At 42.4% G+C, this 19,426-nt stretch overlaps 1 protein-coding gene across 6 annotated transcripts in view; it reads left to right on the forward strand.

Moving 5' to 3' along the window:
- ccdc66 (coiled-coil domain containing 66) overlaps positions 1-8,753 on the forward strand; it is a 39,410-nt gene extending 30,657 nt beyond the window's left edge. For 5 of the 6 annotated variants that reach the window (XM_034083395.2, XM_034083397.2, XM_034083398.2 and 2 more), the window contains exons 19-21: positions 3,124-3,296; positions 4,491-4,609; positions 7,286-8,753. In XM_034083395.2, coding sequence (XP_033939286.1) covers positions 3,124-3,296; positions 4,491-4,609; positions 7,286-7,387 — 394 coding nt within the window. In that variant the 3' untranslated portion in view covers positions 7,388-8,753. The remainder of the gene's footprint in view (positions 1-3,123; positions 3,297-4,490; positions 4,610-7,285) is intronic. The other variant, XM_034083399.2, reaches the window with a different exon arrangement.
- The last annotated feature ends 10,673 nt before the right edge of the window (positions 8,754-19,426 follow it).

Genomic DNA, 19,426 nt, shown 5'->3' on the forward strand with positions numbered 1-19,426 from the left:
GAGGTATTTCTTTTGGCCCTTATTAAAAAGGAATGTGTCCACTTACATTAAGTCATGTCATACTTGTCAGCTAACCAGTAAGCCTAATCAGATCCTGAAACCTGTGCCATTGTACCCGATACCAGTTACAGGTCAGCCTTTTGAGCATCTCATTATTGATTGTGTGGGCCCGTTACCTCCTTCTAAGTCAGGTGCTAGTTACCTACTGACAGTGATGTGCCAGAGCACAAGATATCCGGCGGCATATCCTCTACGCACGATTACAGCCAGGTCTGTTGTACGTGCTTTGTCGCAGTTTTTTCCATCTGTGGTGTTCCTAAAGTAATTCAGTCTGACCAGGGGTCGAATTTTACGTCCCATTTGTTTGCACAAGTGTTAAAGCAACTACGCATTAAGCACAACCAGGCAACTGCTTATCACGCGCAGAGCCAGGGGGCATTGGAACGGTTCCATCAAACGTTGAAGTCAATGTTGCGTGCGTATTGTGTCCAAATGAATGGAGACTGGGAGGAAGGTTTGGCCTGGCTGTTGCTGGCGGCAAGGGAAGTTGTCCGGGAGAGTACGGGGTTTAGCCCCAATGACCTAGTGTTCGGTCATACTGTGAGGGGCCCTTTGGCATTGTTGCGGGATGGTTGGACCGAAGACAAACCACCTCAAAAGCTGGCTGAGTATGTGAGTGGTTTTAGGTATAGGCTTTTTAGAGCCCAGGAGGTGGCTAAGAGCAATTTGACCTCCGTGCAGGAAAGGATGAAAAAGGTATATGACCGTCAAGTTGAGAAGCGTGTTTTTCTTCCGGGAGATCAGGTGCTCGCTTTATTGCCAATTGTGTCTTCCTCATTTCAGGCAAAGTTTTCTGGTCCATATTCGGTGGTGAAGAACGTTTCAGAACTGAATTATGTGATAGCTACCCTTGATCGTAGGTCTGCTACTCAGCTCTGTCATGTACATTTGTTGAAGCCATACTTCACTCAAACAGCTCAGTCAGCCAACCAGGAAGGGCTGTTGCCCGGTGCCCACGCAACGTGTTTGTCGGTCTCTGCGTCCCACCAGGCTGTGGCAGAGCAGGACGAACAGACTTTGTCGGGCCCCGATGATGCTGTCCTTTATGGCCGACTTAAGAATTCAGAGTCTCTGCAACATTTGGCTGGTTGGTTTAAGCATTTGGACATTCGCCATATCAAGGGGAGGGACAATGTGGTGGCGGATGCATTGTCTCGGGCCCCCGGTGAGTAATGCCATGTTAGTGTGGGTTAAATAGTCGCAGCATTCCAGTGTCCTGTTGTTTTCTCTCATTGTGGTGGGCACTATGTTTTGGTAGAGTGGTTGATTTGGGTGCCAGGGTTCTGTTGGGGACCCTGAATTCATGGGGGGGGGCTGTGATGGCCCCAGAGCCTGGGGCCTGTGAGGGTGTGAATGTTGTTGCAGGTCCAATCAGCGTGATCGGGGACACCTGGCCGGAGGTGCTACTTAAAGCCCAGCTGCCCGGAGTTACAGCCCCGTCATGACTCTCTCCAAGCCTGCTGCGGAGGAACTGACCGTGATCCTTTCCCCTCGTCCACACTCTGCTGTTTTTTGGTGTTGCCGAATAAAGTGCGGAGATTGTTGGAAACTTTGAGCGTCTCTCCTGGTTTTTCTGTTGTGGCCAACGGGCCGGTCATAACTACTGGGTTTCCCGACATGTCGTTGCAGTAAATTAAAGGGTGTTTCATGTTGTCGTTGCTGTGGACCTTCTTAATCTTATTTTGAAATTGTTACGTTTATTCTGGTTTGTTTTGTGTTTGTATCTTTTATTTTAAACTTATTTATTTATCTTATGTTTTGTGAGCTGAGCTGTGTGATTTTATATTTGAAGCATCTCTCTGTACATCACTTTGATCTGGAGGTTTTAAAGTGCTATATAAATAAAGTTGGATTGGATTAATCTACTTTATTTGGGGGCCCCCTTCTGGTCCAAGCACTTGCCTGTCGGAAAACGGCGCCCCTGTATACACACACACATTCAATACATACATACAGTATGATGGCTTGAACTAGTGGGAGAAATGGCATTAGAAAGTCAAGGTAAACTTGCGGTTAACTTGCGGTCTGCAATGCGTGTCACGCTCGCGCACACAAGTAAATATATATGCACGTTCATTCTCACAACGCGTCAGACACAAGAAAATATACATTAAAGGGGACCTATCATGCAAAATGCACTTTGTGATGTCTTCTATACATAAATATGTGTCCCCGGTGCGTCGGGGAACTCACACAGCGTCAGAAAATAAAAGCCTCTCTCTTTTCCTCCGTACCAAAATCTTTTCAAAACGGGTACAACGAGCAGATACAGATTTGCTGCCGATCTGACGTCAAATCGGCAGCGGACCCACAGAAAATCGCTATCAGAAACAATGCCTGACGTGTTTTGGACGTAATCTCGTCTTTGTTTGCATTAGCAAGCCTCGCTAACACTCAGAGCTAACCTGTACTGGAGAGCACATGTGTTTTAAAAAGCAGGAAATAAAAAAAGGAACTCACATTGTGATAAACCCGCAAGAGAAAAAGCATTTGAGCTCCATACTGTTTCAGAAGTAATCTTTGATGTGGTTTAGAACAGGATGGCGTTTTATCACAGCAGAATTTAACTTTATCTCCGGTAGAATTCTGATCAGGCATTAGCTCCGCCTCCTCTTTTTTTTTTTCAAGCTAAGGACCCAAAATCCGTGTTTCTCTAACAGGGCTGCAAAAGAGGGGTATGAGCAGTATGAGGCATGGCTACAATGGGTGAACTGTTTGGTATTTTAAGCAAAAAACTTCACAGACATGTTTTGTATAGGGATGGCCCTACAATATGTTTTTCCAATATAGCATATCTTTCTTTTTATAATGGGACACAGGGTTCGGTCCGGATTGATTTGCAGTTCGGTCCGGATCCGGACCTTGGTCCGGAGTTTGAGAAGCCCTGAATTCGAACGGCACTTATCATGGCTGCCACTGAGGTACTTCCGGGTCATTTCACTCCGTTAGGAAGGTTCCTAAACGAAATGGACTATTCGACCGCAACCCAGTTCAGCTCTTTAATCTGCCAGAGAAGATGTTTTATGTTCAGTGCGTTGACTCCTCTTGTGATGTCCCCTGCAGGGGGCGCTCTCCCCCCCTCCCCGCTGTCAGACTCAGAGTCCAGGTTCAGCCGGTGCCCCCTTCCTCCTCCTCTCCTCCTCCTCTGGAGTTCATTCCTTACGTCCGCACTGATGAAGTCTTCAACCTGGACCCACTGGAGCCTGCTGACACCCCCCCGCCTCAAACACACACAGGTTGGACACACACACACACACACACACACACACACACACACACACACACACACACACACACACACACACACACACACACACACACACACACACACACACACACACACACACACACACACACACACACGTGATCACGTGATCATATCACTTCTTTTATAAGCGTTTGTTTTACTGTCTCCCAATAGAATAGATTTTGACTTGACTGAGGCTCTGAAAGCGCGATATGGAGAGAATCAATTTGTTTTCCAATATTTTGGACCAAATACCTCAATATTGGTATACCAACAATATTGTAATGTTGACTATTGGTGCTTATTATAAAATGTTTACACATGATATATGATTTGTTTTTGCTAAATAAATATCTTAAACGTGGATATAGTCTTCGGGTCTCAATAATAAAAGTAGGAAAATGGCATCACTTTAATGTAATGCAGCCTATAAAGCCAGGAAACAATTATGTCATACGATAACGATACTCATCTAAGACCATATCTAATCTCACATCACAATATTGATATAATATCTCTTAAATAAATTGTTTTACTATTCTTTCCTTTTTCAACACTACATTGTTTTTCATCTATTGTCTTCCAAACCTGGTGATTTCAGACTTGTTTGTCTTATGTTCCTGTCTTTGTGAAGCACTTTGTTGCATGGATTTTGAAAAAGTGCTCTTTAAATAAAATAAGTACTATTTTATTGTTATTACCTTGGCAACAACCTTGACGTTGCCCCCTTTGAGATAATCATGTGTCTTGGATGAGGCAAGTGTGGAGCTGCTGACACCCCCCCGCCTCAAACACACACAGGTTGGACACACACACACACACACACACACACACACACACACACACACACACACACACACACACACACACACACACACACACACACACACACACACACACACACACACACACACACACACACACACACCTCGACCTGTGCATTTGTCTTTGTGTATTTTTATTGTGATGTCAGCTCTTTTTGCCGCCATTTCCCCTTACCCAAGACAAGACATTAAAAGTAACCATTACACTTAACTGATAGTACTCGACTCCTCTTTCAGGACAGAGGCTTGTTACAGTTGTTGTTTGTACAGAGGAGCCACACTTAAAAAAATATGAAATAACTAAATAAAGAAACAGACTGTTTAACAGACTGTCAGTAAACTATTCTTCTCCTCATCAGAAGCTCCTTCGATCTCAGAGTCTCCTCCCTCACATCGATTCCTCCACCCTGAACTGCTGCGCAACACACACACACACCGACAGCAAGAGATCCTCCGAGGCCTGGCCCAGCTACGGCAGGTAATACACACACACACACACACACACACACACACACACACACACACACACACACACACACACACACACACACACACACACACACACACACACACACACACACACACACACACACACAAAAACCAAACAAGTGTGTCCGCCCAGCTTACATTTAAACTGTTCTTTCTAAACCTGGCAAGACATTCACTTTTCATTTCTGAAACTGAAGTGATATTTGATCAGGGCATAAGTTATTATTATTATATTAGGCAATACTGAATCAATTCAGTTATTTATTTGTAATTTTAATGCGCTGCTGTCTAGCTCACTGGGTGGAGCTGGTGGCCCACACACGGGCTGTGTCCCCGAGCGGAGGACTTAGGTTCCAAAGTCCAGCAATTTCCCCCCTTTCATCTCTCTTTACAACATATTTATTAAAATGTCATTTAATAATGAATGAAAAAATTCAAAGGGAAGTATGCCATATCAAAATATATGAATCACGATATATATAAATGTATGCCATAACAAATCTCGTTAATAAAGAAAGTATAAGCTACAGTTTGTATAAACACGGTTATTCAGATGTACACCGCTCTCTTTCATGAAAATATGACAACCCTGACAGCAGTGTGTGTCAGGGTTTCCGTTAGCCGGTAATTACCGGACTATGACCGGTAAAATATGCTGAAGACCGGAAAATCTAAATCTCTCCGGTCAAAATGTCCCCTTAGCACAATACCGCATCAGTTGTGCCACTTATGTGACAGACAAGAAGAGTCAATACGCTACATGCACAGTCACTTCCTTTCTAATGTCTGACATTTCATGTGGAGAAAGAGATTTATCCTCCTGAAGGGGACATTTTGACCCCTCATGTAAACAAATGCTTAATGCTGTGCTATACTTTTGCCGCAACGCTTATAGGTGTCCTTTGATACGCAGGCAGTCATATCATTAGCTAGAACTAGCTAGATCTGATCGATATGGACATAAATGTGAGTGAAGTATAACCGGACGCGAGAGCGATCAGAGAGCAGATCAACTGCTGCTGACGGAGACACCCAGCTCTGCATGATCACAGCTCCGCCCGCTGTGACGGACCGGTGAGCGGAGCAAAACACAGGCCCAATCCTAAACCACCCCCTACACACTACCCCTCCGTTTGTGCATTCGCGCGGAGGGTCCGCCACATTAAGTGCTGTTCCAAGCCAACGAGTGTGGAGCGGTGTGGAGGGGGAGTGGGCTATCAAGCCCTCAAACAGCGAGTCTGCAGCGGTGCTGACTTGAGACCGGACTACCTGACCGGAGTCACGCTGTGTGTGTCCGTCAGGAAACACACTGTTTACAAACAGTTCCAGCAAACATCCACTGATAAATTGCGATGTTAACAACCTCATGATAACCTCATATGTTTTTAACTTAGGATCGTACCTATGTTTAGTCTAGAAAAAGGTAAATGTGTGCATTTTATTATAAAGTTGTGTATATTTACAGACTGTTGCAAAAACTAAGAAGCTTATAAAAATAACAATTAAAGATGTTTGGTGTTTTATTTTAGTTATTAATTGACATTTTTTGTCCAAGAGAAGCTGATTTGAAACCGTTGTTACATACAGTTACGCTTGGCGCTGTATTTACTCCCTCCATCTGACCGAGGAGCCTCGTTGAGAAACAAAACCTCACTTTAAAAGTGGTACAACTAACAAAAGGAGTCTGTACAAAAACACAGCTAAACTAAAGGCAACAGTCACAAAATCCTAAGCTACTCTAGACACTACTAATACACAATACCAAACTAAATATGGGCACACGAGTTTAACCACAGTTAACAGAATTATATAAGGAGCAAGGAGGCGTCAGTTCACATGTCAGAGCCTCCAGAGTGATCGTTAGTCACAGGCTTTGTAGTCGTCTCCAGAAGGTGTACGCCGGATGTGCGCTGCGATTGGAGCGCCACGCGTCTGGCCCGACAAGCTCCAATCACAGTCCTCAGAGGCGGGAGATGGCAGCCAATGACATCAGGGAAACCACACAGTTAATTTGCATAAAACACAGGTTAACACAGTTAAGACGACCTGGAAGGCGGCAGCTGTAACATTCGACCTAACACACTTAGCTAGTTTATCTACCTCTGGAACATGGCGAATACAGCCGCTGTTATATCTGTGTCTGTATCATGTTGTTGTGAGTGTGGACGGAGCAGATACAACGTTAGCTTAGTCTGATCGATCCGATCTCCATTCAGAAAAACACGCATTTTAAAAGTTTTTCGCCTGCCGTCTGTCTGCAGACTTGTCAAAGCATTAATTCATGGTTTTTACTAACCGGTATCAGTATGTTGTTACTTCGGCATCATTTGGAAACATGTATTACAATTAAATCACGGTAACTATGTTCATTTTGTTGTAGTTGGTTTCTACCACAGTATAGAGGGAGTGAAATATTATTATTTACTATTCCTGTGTTATTATCCAAAGTTACTGTACACTTTTGAATAATGTAGTTAATCTACTATAATTAGTTTGTTTAATATAGAGTCGTTATGAATTTGATTTAAAGCTCAATAAATAACAAAGAAGACCTTGGACCAGCACTTTTCTAATTTTGTCCGGAAGATTTAAACTATAACGGAAATGTTGACCGGCAAAATTCTAACGTAAACTCTGGTGTGTGTGTGTGTGTGTGTGTTTTCAGGGTTTATTACAGAAGCAGAGGGAGCTGGAGACTGATCTGAATCCTCTCCTGAAGCGCCATGACAAAGAGCAGCTGCCACCCTCGTCAACGCACCGCATGTGACCTTTCACCCCTGCTCCGTGTGTGTGTGTGTGTGTGTGTGTGTGTGTGTGTGTGTGTGTGTGTGTGTGTGTGTGTGTGTGTGTGTGTGTGTGTGTGTGTGTGTGTGTGTGTGTGTGTGTGTGTGTGTGTGTGTGTGTGTGTGTGTGTGTGTGTGTGTGTGTGTGTGTGTGTGTGTGTGTGTGTGTGTGTTCCTGAGTCAGGATAAAGAAGAGACTCTACAGTGTTTGAACCGGTCGTCATGGAGAACCTTTGACAGAATCAGGAGCTCGTCCATCACTTTGAAACTGGATGTGCCACAAACGAGTTTACTACACTAAAGTGCATCAGAGTGAATCCGACAGATGTCCTTAATTGTTGAATGTATTAGTAAGGCCTGGAAGACGAGAGAAAAACAATTGTGGTGATGTTTTTTCTCAGTTTGATTCATAACCTGGTCTGATCCCAAGTGTTTCCTGTGTTTACTTAAAAACAGGTGGACAAATAGACTGCATTTTCTGTTAATAATAATAATAATTCCTTACATTTATTATAGTGCTTTTCCAGTGCTCAAAGCGCTTTACACACATATTTATACATGCAATGGTCATGTACTGTGGACAATACCCACAGGAGCAAGTTCAGGTGAAGTGTCTTGCCCAAGGACACACCGGCTTTACAGACGCAGCAGCGGCGGGTTTCACCCCTTGATCTGATGATCAGTGCACAGCGCACTGCGCCACACCGTCCATCTTCACGCCTCGAAGTCATCGAGGCGCTTTTACAAGTACACATTGATATCATACATGTACTGTGGACAATACCCACAGGAGCAAATCCGGGTGAAGTGTCTTGCCCAAGGACACAACGGCCTGACGCAGTGGCAGCAGGAGCGGGTTTCGAACTGGAGTTCCCCAGCACCCCCCTTGATCTGATGATCAGATGCACAGACCACTGCGCCACCCGCCCCGTTTTGAGTTGCGAAACTACCCATCAAATGGGAAACCAGCTGATCTTTTGTCAGCACCCAAACAGAGGAATGTCTGCACTTCCTCCAATGTGAGTAGTACTGCACGCTGAAGTTTTAGCAAGCTGTCCTTTCTGAAACGTCACCTTTAAATATAGTGGAGCCTCGCAGATGGGGGGGCAGGAGCTCCAACAAGGCGTGTAGGACAGAGAGTGAATACACATACTTTACAGAGATGCTGTTTGAGAAACCAATGTGAGTTTGGAAAATTGCACAATTTAAATCTTTTCTAGTAGACCTCAACAATGGAATTATGATCAGTAGAAATGGCCATGACGTGGGACCTTTAAAGTGCTTTTTTATTTATTGCAAATGTAATAAAATGATGTAAAGTGTTACGAGAACCTTACATTTCTTTCTAGACTTTGTTTTGTCGTGTTTTATTTAGGCAACCACCTGACCAGTGAATTTCAACAAGGCTCTTACGTGACAATTTCATGTGGTAGAGATTGTTCTTATTATATCTCACTGGACACAATATCAAATGTAATGCTGTCAGATTCCAATCAGACATAATTTATTATTTGTGTCAACGTTCTTCTGATACATAATATTTTCTTAAAGGTGCCCACTTTGCCCTTAACGATCATTCTGTTAGTCAGCAGGATAGATATATATATAACCTGTGTTGTTGTTTTCTACAATAAATTGGGTTTTTACTACCCTCTATTCAGCTTCTAACAGTAAGATAAGAGTACTACATAGTTTAAGCATATTTTGGTGAAGGATCTGAAAACTAGATAAATATAATTTGGGATTATATTCATTGTTCTGTGCATCGTCATTTAATAATAAATAACCATGTACTTACCATGTTAGCTGAGATCTGGACACATGAGGAAAAAAACTGGAAATTAACTACTGAAATAGCAAACAGGAACAGAAAAGGAGTAACTTACTGTGACCTGATAAAACCAACAAAACGTATACCATACCATATTCTTTAAAGGGCCCCTATTATGCAAAATGCTTTAAAAGTTGTAAAATGTGCTAAAAGACGAATCCAGAGTTATTTTCCCTCTCCATTCCGAGAGCCCGAGATCGGAGGCGGGGCTTAAGGAAAAGGCATAGATGAGAGTAACACCTACGTCACTTCCGGGCAAAAATTACGGCCACGCCCACTTTTGGGGGAAAACAAAGCTGTCATTTGAATCGCGGTCAATACAAATTCTGAAGTTTTTGCCAATCCGATCAAATTTTTTTGAAAACCGTGGATTTTTGGATCTTCAAAGAGCTCGATTACGATGGCCAGTCAGGCAAACAATTACATTCGATCATTGGAAATCGACAATCAGTCTCGATATATGGTTAAATTAAAATCAGTAGGCGAGCCTGTAATTTCTCCAGCTATTACTCTCATGAGCGAGGCGGAACATAATAGTTTTACATTCCAAAAAGCTGCTGTGTCGTTTATAGCATCTCAAACATAAAAAATAATCAAGAGTTCAGTGTTTCTGTACTTCCTCTAAGAAGAAAGGACAGTAACAGAAGAGCTCTGTGGCTTCAGGCTCGATCGCCATTCAAATTACAGCGTTGTTTCCCCTAAAAGTGGGCGGGGCCGTAAAGTCACGTAGATGTTACTCTCATCTATGAAAATCGATCGCCGACTGCTATATTTAACCATATATCGAGCCCGATCGTCGATTTCTAATGGCTTAATGCAATTGTTTGCCTGTCTGGCCATTGGAATCGGGCTCTTTGAAGATCCAAAAGTCTCCGGTTTTCTTACATTTCTGATCAGATTGGCAAAAACTTCAGAATTTGTATTGACCGCCGTTCAACTGACAGCGTTGTTCTCCCCCAAAAGTGGGCGGAGCCGTTATTTTTGCCCGGAAGTGACGCATTTGTTACTCTCATCTATACTCTGTAAAGCCCTAGATCAGGGGTTCCCAACCTTTATTGTGCCAAGGACCGGCAGATCCATTAAAAAAAAAAATCGTGGACCGGTTGTCAATTTTAACTGATTTTAATATTTACTCACCACCAGCAGCAACAGAGGCTAATTATATGTAACAGCCTGAACAAATACTAGAACAATATGCATCCAAAACGTTAATAACGTTTAAAAAAGAACCAGTGTTGTTTTTTGGTTTTTCGGAAAAACGGAAAACCAAAAAAACGACGTTATTCAGTTTTTAAACCAAAACGGGAAAACAGATAAATCAACGTTTTGTTTGTATGATCTACGGATAATCCAGTATGCTGGGAAAACGAGGAGCAGGCGCATTATGAAGGAGATGTCCGGTCGCCAGGGTGTGCGTGCGTGCGTGCGTGTGTGGAGTAGCATGAAGCTGCAGTGTTGGAGACAGCAGTTACAGGACCGCACTTGTAGAACCGCACACACAGGTCCCGCGTCACGGCGGCACGTGACGGAGCACGTTCACATGAATGTGAACGTCAACGCAGAGAATGTGAGTAATGTGAAGTGCTTTTACAGTTTTATTTGTTTAACATTAATAACAATTCCGGTGTCTTGAAATGAAGTGTGATTAGCTAACATTAACTATGATAGTGTTAAGGCAATACAAACAAACATCTGTTTGCTTATGATAGCTTATAACCGTATTAAAGTCTCTAAAAACAACTATTCGTTAGCTATAGCTTTCGGCAAAAGCATTACCAAAAGCATTAGCTTCGTTAGCATATTTGATCATTTGTTTAATGAAACTAGCGTGATTTTGGCAAGCCCAACTAGGTGTCATAGTTGAGTAATTGAATCACTAATTACAGTAAGAGTGTGAGCAATGTGAATCATGTTTTTTTTTTTAAAGTTAACAACTATTCTGTTGTATTGAACAGCCATACAAGCAACAAGTGCTAAATGTAATCTGTTAGCCTATGATGACTCGCTGCAAAACCAACTGTTAACCATTTTGTTTATTTGTTTAATGAAACTGTATGTTATGGTTATGTTATTTGACAGAGGCTTTTATCCAAAGTGACTCACAAAAAACATAAAATAACCATAATTAACATTAGAATTTCAATACAAATAGTTACATAGTCAAGTTACATTACTTATTACATTTTAACAGGGTAATTACCCTGTTAAAAATGTGTTCCGTGAAAGTAAAGCAAGTTCATAATTAGATAGACATTTATTTTCGGTACAGTTTATGTTGAAACCGTTAGAGAGAGTGGCACACTTGTTAGCCTGTTCCATTCTTCTTCGTTTTCCGAAGCCGTGGCTTGGAAGTATACTTGCTTCGTTTCTGAAGGAAGTGACTTGGAAGTACGCGACTACCAAGCCAGCATCCTCGCGAATGAGAAACACCCACACACACAATAGTATGAAGCTGCAGCGTCGGAGACAGCAGTTACAGAACCGCAGTTACAGAACCGCACACACAGGTCCCGCGTCGCGTGGTGATAACAAATGTAACAAACAAAGTAACATATTTACATGTTCTACGCCACTATACTTACATTTAAATGTGTGCTGCGTCGGTTCAGCCATTCTCCGCAAGGGTTTTTGAAATTGGTCCGTGCACAAAGCATTGTGGGGATTTTAAGGATGCGAAGTCTACCCATGTGCAGCCTCGAAATTTCCCCCAAACCAAGGACGCGGCCTCGGTGGAATTCCAAGTATGCTGGATATTGGAACAGTCCTTCGGCGGGCACTCGATGACGTAGCATCCTTGAAATATTGTCTTGGAAGCCAGTATCCTCGAGATTGAGAAACAGCCCCAGTGTCTGTGTGACACTGGCATTTGTTTTCAGAAGATATTATGATAGTGACGTTCGTTCCGGTGCACTCCGACAGCATTTAGCTCTACATCGAGATTAAGATTAAACTAACTTCTTTTGGGAACACCCGCATATACCTATGGAGTTAGCCAGATGTGTGTAAATTACTGTTCATGGTCATTTGAAAACAAATGCCGGTGTCGGACTGACACAAACACACAGAGCTGAGCTGAGCAGAGCACATACACACACACATCATGCGCCTTGGTGACTGGACATCTCCTTCATAAAACTAATAAAAGGGGGAGTAATCAGGCAGTTCGATGTGTGTGTGGTTAACACGTAGCAGCCTACAGTCACTCGCTGTTCTGATGAAGGTAAACACAGCGAAGGCGGTGCGTAAAAAGGCACATCTTTACCCGCTGGTGCTGCACTTCTCAGAGGCGGAGTATATGAGTATATGCCTCCGGATGCTGCAGCCATTTCATGAAGTGAAGGAGGTTTTCCTTCTATAAAACAGCTGTGGGCAGCAGATACTGTGAGAGTCCCGGACATGAATTCATAGATCAAGGCAGACTGGTTTACTCTCCTGTTTTGCCAATCCAGTGCTTAAACAAATAGGCTAGCTCTACACCCCTGGCCGACATGTCCTTAAAATGAAGTCCGAGTTTGAAATATATCTCAAATAATGTATGCACTGCCATTTCCCCACATAAACAAAGCAGTCTGCAATCAAACGGTTGTCTCCTGCTCCTCTTCCTACTTGGCGCACCGGTAACTTTCTCGTGCGCACAAGAGGCTGAGACCAGGCTGAGCCGCCGAATCCCTCAGAACATCATAAAAGCCATTTTCAACGGTTTTCGGTGAAAGTTTAACTAGGCTACTGGATGAAATAATATGACTGGTATAGGTGCGAAAATTAAACACTTTTTGAAAAAAATATTATGATCAAATATTTTTATATATTTATAATTCTGCAAATATTACGATAAACTCACAGCTATTTCGCGGCTCGGTAGTAACACCTCCGCGGGGTTGGGAACCCCTGCCCTAGATGACCCGGGTACTTTCTGAATCTGTAGTCGCTCCATGTTGGGCACAACAGAGCAACTTTCATAGGAATGAACGGTGCCTTGCCTCCGACACTATCCAGTTCTCTTTATCAGAGGTGGGGACTCGAGTCACACTCGAGTCGCATTTTTTTGGACTTGAGACTTGCTTGACTAACATTGATAAAAGACTTTACTTTGACTTGAGACTTGACTTAAGCTTGAGACAGATGACTTGAAAGGACTTGACTTTTTAAAATTAAATATTTGCGTTTGTTTTTGTATTGAGATATTACATTTAGTTTTTTCGAAACGTGATTGGGTGATTATAGCGCCGTGCGCGCAAACCTGGCAACCCACTAGACCAGTGGTTCCCAACCTTTTTTCCCAAGAGCCCCCCCAAATGACTCCTGTTGGAAGACACTTTACGGGCAGAAGAAACATTTCTATTAAAGAAAGAATTATACATTTCTGTCTTTTTATGCCTTTAATAGCTACTAACTTGAATTGTTATTCAAATTAATTAATCAATTATTTTTTATATTTTATTGTAATGTAGAGACAAGGCTTTAGTGACAATCATGTATTGCGTTACAATTATATGTAAAAAATAAATTAAAAAAAGTCCAAATATGATATTTGGCCTCAAATCATCTGAGGCCTGACGCCCCCCCCCCCGCGATCTTTGGCGCCCCCCAAGTTGGGAACCACTGCACTAGACGGCAGGAGTCTCAGTTAACATGGCAGCGGCTAGCGTTACTCCACAAATAGTCAAGTTTGGATTCAAGGATTATTTTGTCGATGACGCTAAGAAGAAAACAGTGGTGTGCAGTGACACGACCACCACAACATCCAACTTCATTCGTCACTACAAAACCCCACAGAGAAAGGTGCGTGAATGTGTTGTGTTAGCCAGGGTTGCCAACTCTCACGCATCTGGCGTGTGACACACGCTTTCACTCTCAATCTCACGCTGCCCAGTGATGGGTCGTTCGCGAACGATTCGTTATTTTTGAACTGAACTGATTCCTCCCACAAAACGATGTTTGTTTGAGTCGCCGCCTTCCGCCAAAAGCTAAAGAGAAGCTGTTCGCGAACGACGAATTTAAAGAACTGGCGGAAACAGTTCAGAACTATTTCCTACAGTTCTTTTATCTTATATCCATTTCTTTCAAGAGGAGGGTCCCGTTAGGGCCCCTCCGAAATACTGGATGTTCCATCTACACAGAGTTGGACTCAGTTAGACAAGACAACTACCACACATACAATGAAGTACTTTACTGTTGGACTCAGTACTAGTTGGACTTCTACCACAAGTAGGCTACTATGAAGTTATTTTACTGTACTTTTTCAGTTATTCTCTGTCAAACTCCTGTGGCAGAAAATCATTTTATCTCTCATCAAATATAGCAGAAAACATGCAGTTTGACAGAGGATTAAAACTGTAATCAGAGCCCTCTCACCTGAGCTCCGTCACACACACGCACGCACGCGCACGCGCGCACACACACACACACACACACACACACACACACACACACACACACACACACACACACACACACACCACACACACACACACAGAGGAGCGGGACATCCTCCTCAACCTGTCCGCCATAAATGCCTCACGGCCCGTCCACACAGCGGCGTGCGTGTCTGAAACTCGACCAACAACCAATCACATGAATCTCCCGCCCCTGACACACAAGAGTACCAGAATATGTATTTTATGTTAGTATTTCAAAAAATCTCCTGGGGGAGAATCCCCCCAGACCCCCCTGCAGGGGTTGGGTTTTCAACATGTCAACTATTTCACCTGTGGGGAGATTGCAGGATTGGCTCCAGGTCGCCCTTTTATTTACTACAAGACAAATGTGCCTTTTTATTTCATACAGTTCAATTTGGATTGAGACAGGGAAATAATCTAAACCTCACGCGTGGCATTTCACTGTCAAGGGGAGCGTGTATGTAATTACGTGTATTGTAAATACTGATTTGAGCCCCACCACTGTCTGTCTACCATAGATTACCCAACAAAAATACTCTGGAGCCGCAACTGCCGACCCGTATTACGCATGCGCAGATCTAAGATCCAGTAGAAATGATAAAAAAGTAAAAGTCTGCTGCTTATTGTTCTACTAGGCCAAAATAGAGTCAAAGAGTATATGAGAGTGAGAGTGTGTTAATTAATATATTTGGCAGTTTGGAGTAAATCTGTCAATTTGTTTGTGTGTTTCATGTAGCATATAGGCCTCTCACGGTAATTAATTTTGTTGGATACATTTTCCCGGAAATTATTGCGATAAACGATAATATTGTCGGCACCGGCGTTGTTGACCATTTTAGACCACTGACATAATGATAATATATAATAATAATTCAAGTACATCCTTTCAAACTGGCTAGTCACATCCTCATGTAAATGGAAATGTATCGAGTTCATTTTTATTTATCGTACGATAAGTCAATTATTGCTTACAGGCACACAATAAAACAGTGGAAACAAACAATATTGTGTATTTGTATATATATCCTACATATATGCTAAGGTCCCGCTGCTGACACGATAGCAGTCATTTCGTGCGCATATGTGTAATTAAACCTACGATATCAAAATCTCACTCCAGCCAGGTACCCAAAGTTGGCAACCCTGGTGTTAGCTAGAAAGCTAACGTTAAGTTTAAGCTACCTTAGACTTGGTTTCAAATCGATTAAGCATTGCAAAGAGAAGACAAAACGGTAAATTAACACTAGAACCGCCAAGGGATTCATTTTTTACTAACCCCGATACTGACGGGCTGCCAGGAGAGAGAGAGAGAGGAAAAGAGATGCCTCGTCTATTTCCCGTGTTATTATCAGAAGTTACTGTAAACCTTTGAATAATGTAGTTTGTTTAAATGTTTTAATTATGTTGTTTTTGTTTGTAGAAGTGCATCATTCCTTGATTTATTGTAATATGAATCTGAACTTTTTGATCTGTTATGATAAACTGAAGCAATTTCTAAATTAACCCAATTAACTGAGTTTTAAATCGTCCTACTTAGTTTATAAGGAAATTATGAAGAGGAACAAATTAAATGATTTGAAAAAGATATCTACAGTATGTAGGTGCTGACGCTGTTGGCGTTTCTAGTGTTAACATACATTTAAATTAAATATGTGTAATTGCAAATGCCATGATTTTCTTACCTGGAATTCTGCCTTTTTGAACAGACTTTTTGATTGAGTCCTAGCTATATTGTGTGCAGTTCTAGGTTTCATTTGAATCTAATATGATTGTCATTGGTCTAAAATTAGATTTCAAATGATTAACTGTGTATGTAATGAAGATCATAGTGTGGGTTGAATCCATTTTCATAACCAGTCTTTTAACTGATTTAAATGCGGTAACTGGGCTCATTCATCAGCATTTTGTATGACTTGACTTGCTTGACTCATCACAGTGACTTGGGACTTGCACATGTAGGGCTTACTCCCACCTCTGCTCTTTATACATTTATGGTGTTTCAGGCAGGGAGGAAGACAATAACAATACGGGCTTGTTAAAAAAACAAATAAATTCAACAATAAAAACTAATTCATTGCAGAAGCTCTTATCTAAATTGAATTTTTTTTTTTTACATTTCACAAGTATTCTGGTTTCGTTTCTACAGAAGAGGTCAAAAACATCTCGTGGCAAACTCAATGTTTACACAGGCAACTTTTAATACAAAAGAAATATGTAAAAAAACATTTAAAACATATTTTTAAGTTAAAACAAGTCTGTTACAAAGTCCCATCCTACTGAACAAACAACAGCAACTAATCACAAACAACTTGCAGGATGACAAACAAAACATTCGGTACAAAAGAAAATGTCCACTTGAAGACATGTCTGTCCTATTTCAGTCCTTCACAGGTGATCCGGTCATATTCCTTCGCTGTAGAAAACGTCCTTTTGTAGAGAGGAATTAGTCGGTTTGTTGGAATAGAAAACTCGTCAAGCTGGTGCGTGCGTTCAAGAAAGCTGGGAACCAGTCTTTTAACATTCTAATCAATGACAATTCTTCGAGCAGAGTATAGAAAAAAAAACAGTGAATATTTACTCGAAGCTTTTGAACTGATTAAATCTGAGACGATGTGTTCAGTTTAAAAGCTGCATTTTACAAATGTACATTCAAGGTCAGAGATTAATAAAAATATGGCATAGAAAATTGCATTTGCTCACCTGTAATGTCTTTTTATCTCCTGCACATGTGTAAAGATGCAGGGGATTTCCATTAGTGTTTTTCTGACAGGTCAACACGTAGAGGTTACAGTAAGTTAGAGTAAAGGTTATTATTCTGTTTTATAGCAGCTGATTTCTGCTGTGTCAACACAAACAACCACTTATTTTGGTCCACACTCTGCATTCGTCACAAGCTTTTTTTACTGGCCTTAAATCAACTTTCTATGACGACATTTTAAGCGCTTTTGCAGTTAATTTTTGGAGATGGGAAGGCCGATCTTATTCTGAGAAAAAAAATCTGAATTTCCAAGAGTTAAGTTGTTAATTTACAAGAAATCATTAGAGAAAAACGTTTAATTATGCGAGAAGTCAGACACTTGCAAGAAACAACTCATATGTAATGCTTTGATTTTGTATGATAGGTACTTACTTAAATGGAAGACAATGCTCCCTGTTAAAGTACATGTGATTTGTATTCTACGCTAAAGGGCGCATCCGTTTGTGTTAGCGATTTCTGCCAACCTTACCTGGTAGTATCTCCACCAAATAAAAGCAGACGTGCATACTAAATAAAGTCAAGTCAGTATTTCCGACCTTCCTCCTGTTATCATGTTTCTGAACTTGAGTGACTAAAACATCCAGATTCTTGGACACCGTGATCAGTACCATGACGTTTTCATGATCAGGCATTATGAATAATAAAACTTGGAGCGCCATGCAGAGTGTGGTCACTTCTTTCTTCAGCCTGGCACCTGTCTGTATTCAGGGTGTGCATTTCCCTATCCTCTGTTAACAGACTGGTAGTGTTTGGATTTTTGATAGGGAGTAGGTGTGTGAACGTTACGAGCGTAACGTCAGTCAAATCGTCTCTACATCCCGTTGAAGCCTCCCTCTGTGGCCCCCCTGAACCTGCTGCGGCCCGGTACTTCAGGATTGTGGAACCCCCGAGCAGTGGAAGGCCCGTTAAGTCCCTGCTGGCTTGTTGGAAGCGCCAGTACAGGGCAGCAGCACCTGGACCCAGGCCACCTGGACCCAGGCCTCCTGGCCAGGCAGGCATGTGCCCTAGGAGGCCACCTCCACCACCAGTCAGGGGGCCTAGCATGGGGGTGAAAGGCAGGTTGTGGAATCGAGGCAGGTTGGTGGTCTGCAGGAGGCTGAAGCCCCCTTGCTGCTGCTGCTGGCTGTGCAGTGGTGGCTGTAGGAATGGTGGAGTCAGATGGAGCGGCAGGTTGTTCAGTTGCTGCAGACGTTGAAGGGGAAGCTGCAATTTCCCCCCTTTCATCTCTCTTTACAACATATTTATTAAAATGTCATTTAATAATGAATGAAAAATTCAAAGGGAAGTATGCCATATCAAAATATATGAATCACGATATATATAAATGTATGCCATAACAAATCTCGTTAATAAAGAAAGTATAAGCTACAGTTTGTATAAACACGGTTATTCAGATGTACAACGCTCTCTTTCATGAAAATATGACAACCCTGACAGCAGTGTGTGTCAGGGTTTCCGTTAGCCGGTAATTACCGGACTATGACCGGTAAAATATGCTGAAGACCGGAAAATCTAAATCTCTCCGGTCAAATGTCCCCTTAGCACAATACCGCATCAGTTGTGCCACTTATGTGACAGACAAGAAGAGTCAATACGCTACATGCACAGTCACTTCCTTTCTAATGTCTGACATTCATGTGGAGAAAGAGATTTATCCTCCTGAAGGGGACATTTTGACCCCTCATGTAAACAAATGCTTAATGCTGTGCTATACTTTTGCCGCAACGCTTATAGGTGTCCTTTGATACGCAGGCAGTCATATCATTAGCTAGAACTAGCTAGATCTGATCGATATGGACATAACTGTGAGTGAAGTATAACCGGACGCCGAGGAGCGATCAGAGAGCAGATCAACTGCTGCTGACGGAGACACCCAGCTCTGCATGATCACAGCTCCGCCCGCTGTGACGGACCGGTGAGCGGAGCAAAACACAGGCCCAATCCTAAACCACCCCCTACACACTACCCCTCCGTTTGTGCATTCGCGCGGAGGGTCCGCCACATTAAGTGCTGTTCCAAGCCAACGAGTGTGGAG

The sequence above is a fragment of the Pseudochaenichthys georgianus genome, chromosome 5 (genome assembly GCF_902827115.2).
Source record: "Pseudochaenichthys georgianus chromosome 5, fPseGeo1.2, whole genome shotgun sequence".
Taxonomy (NCBI): domain Eukaryota; kingdom Metazoa; phylum Chordata; class Actinopteri; order Perciformes; family Channichthyidae; genus Pseudochaenichthys; species Pseudochaenichthys georgianus.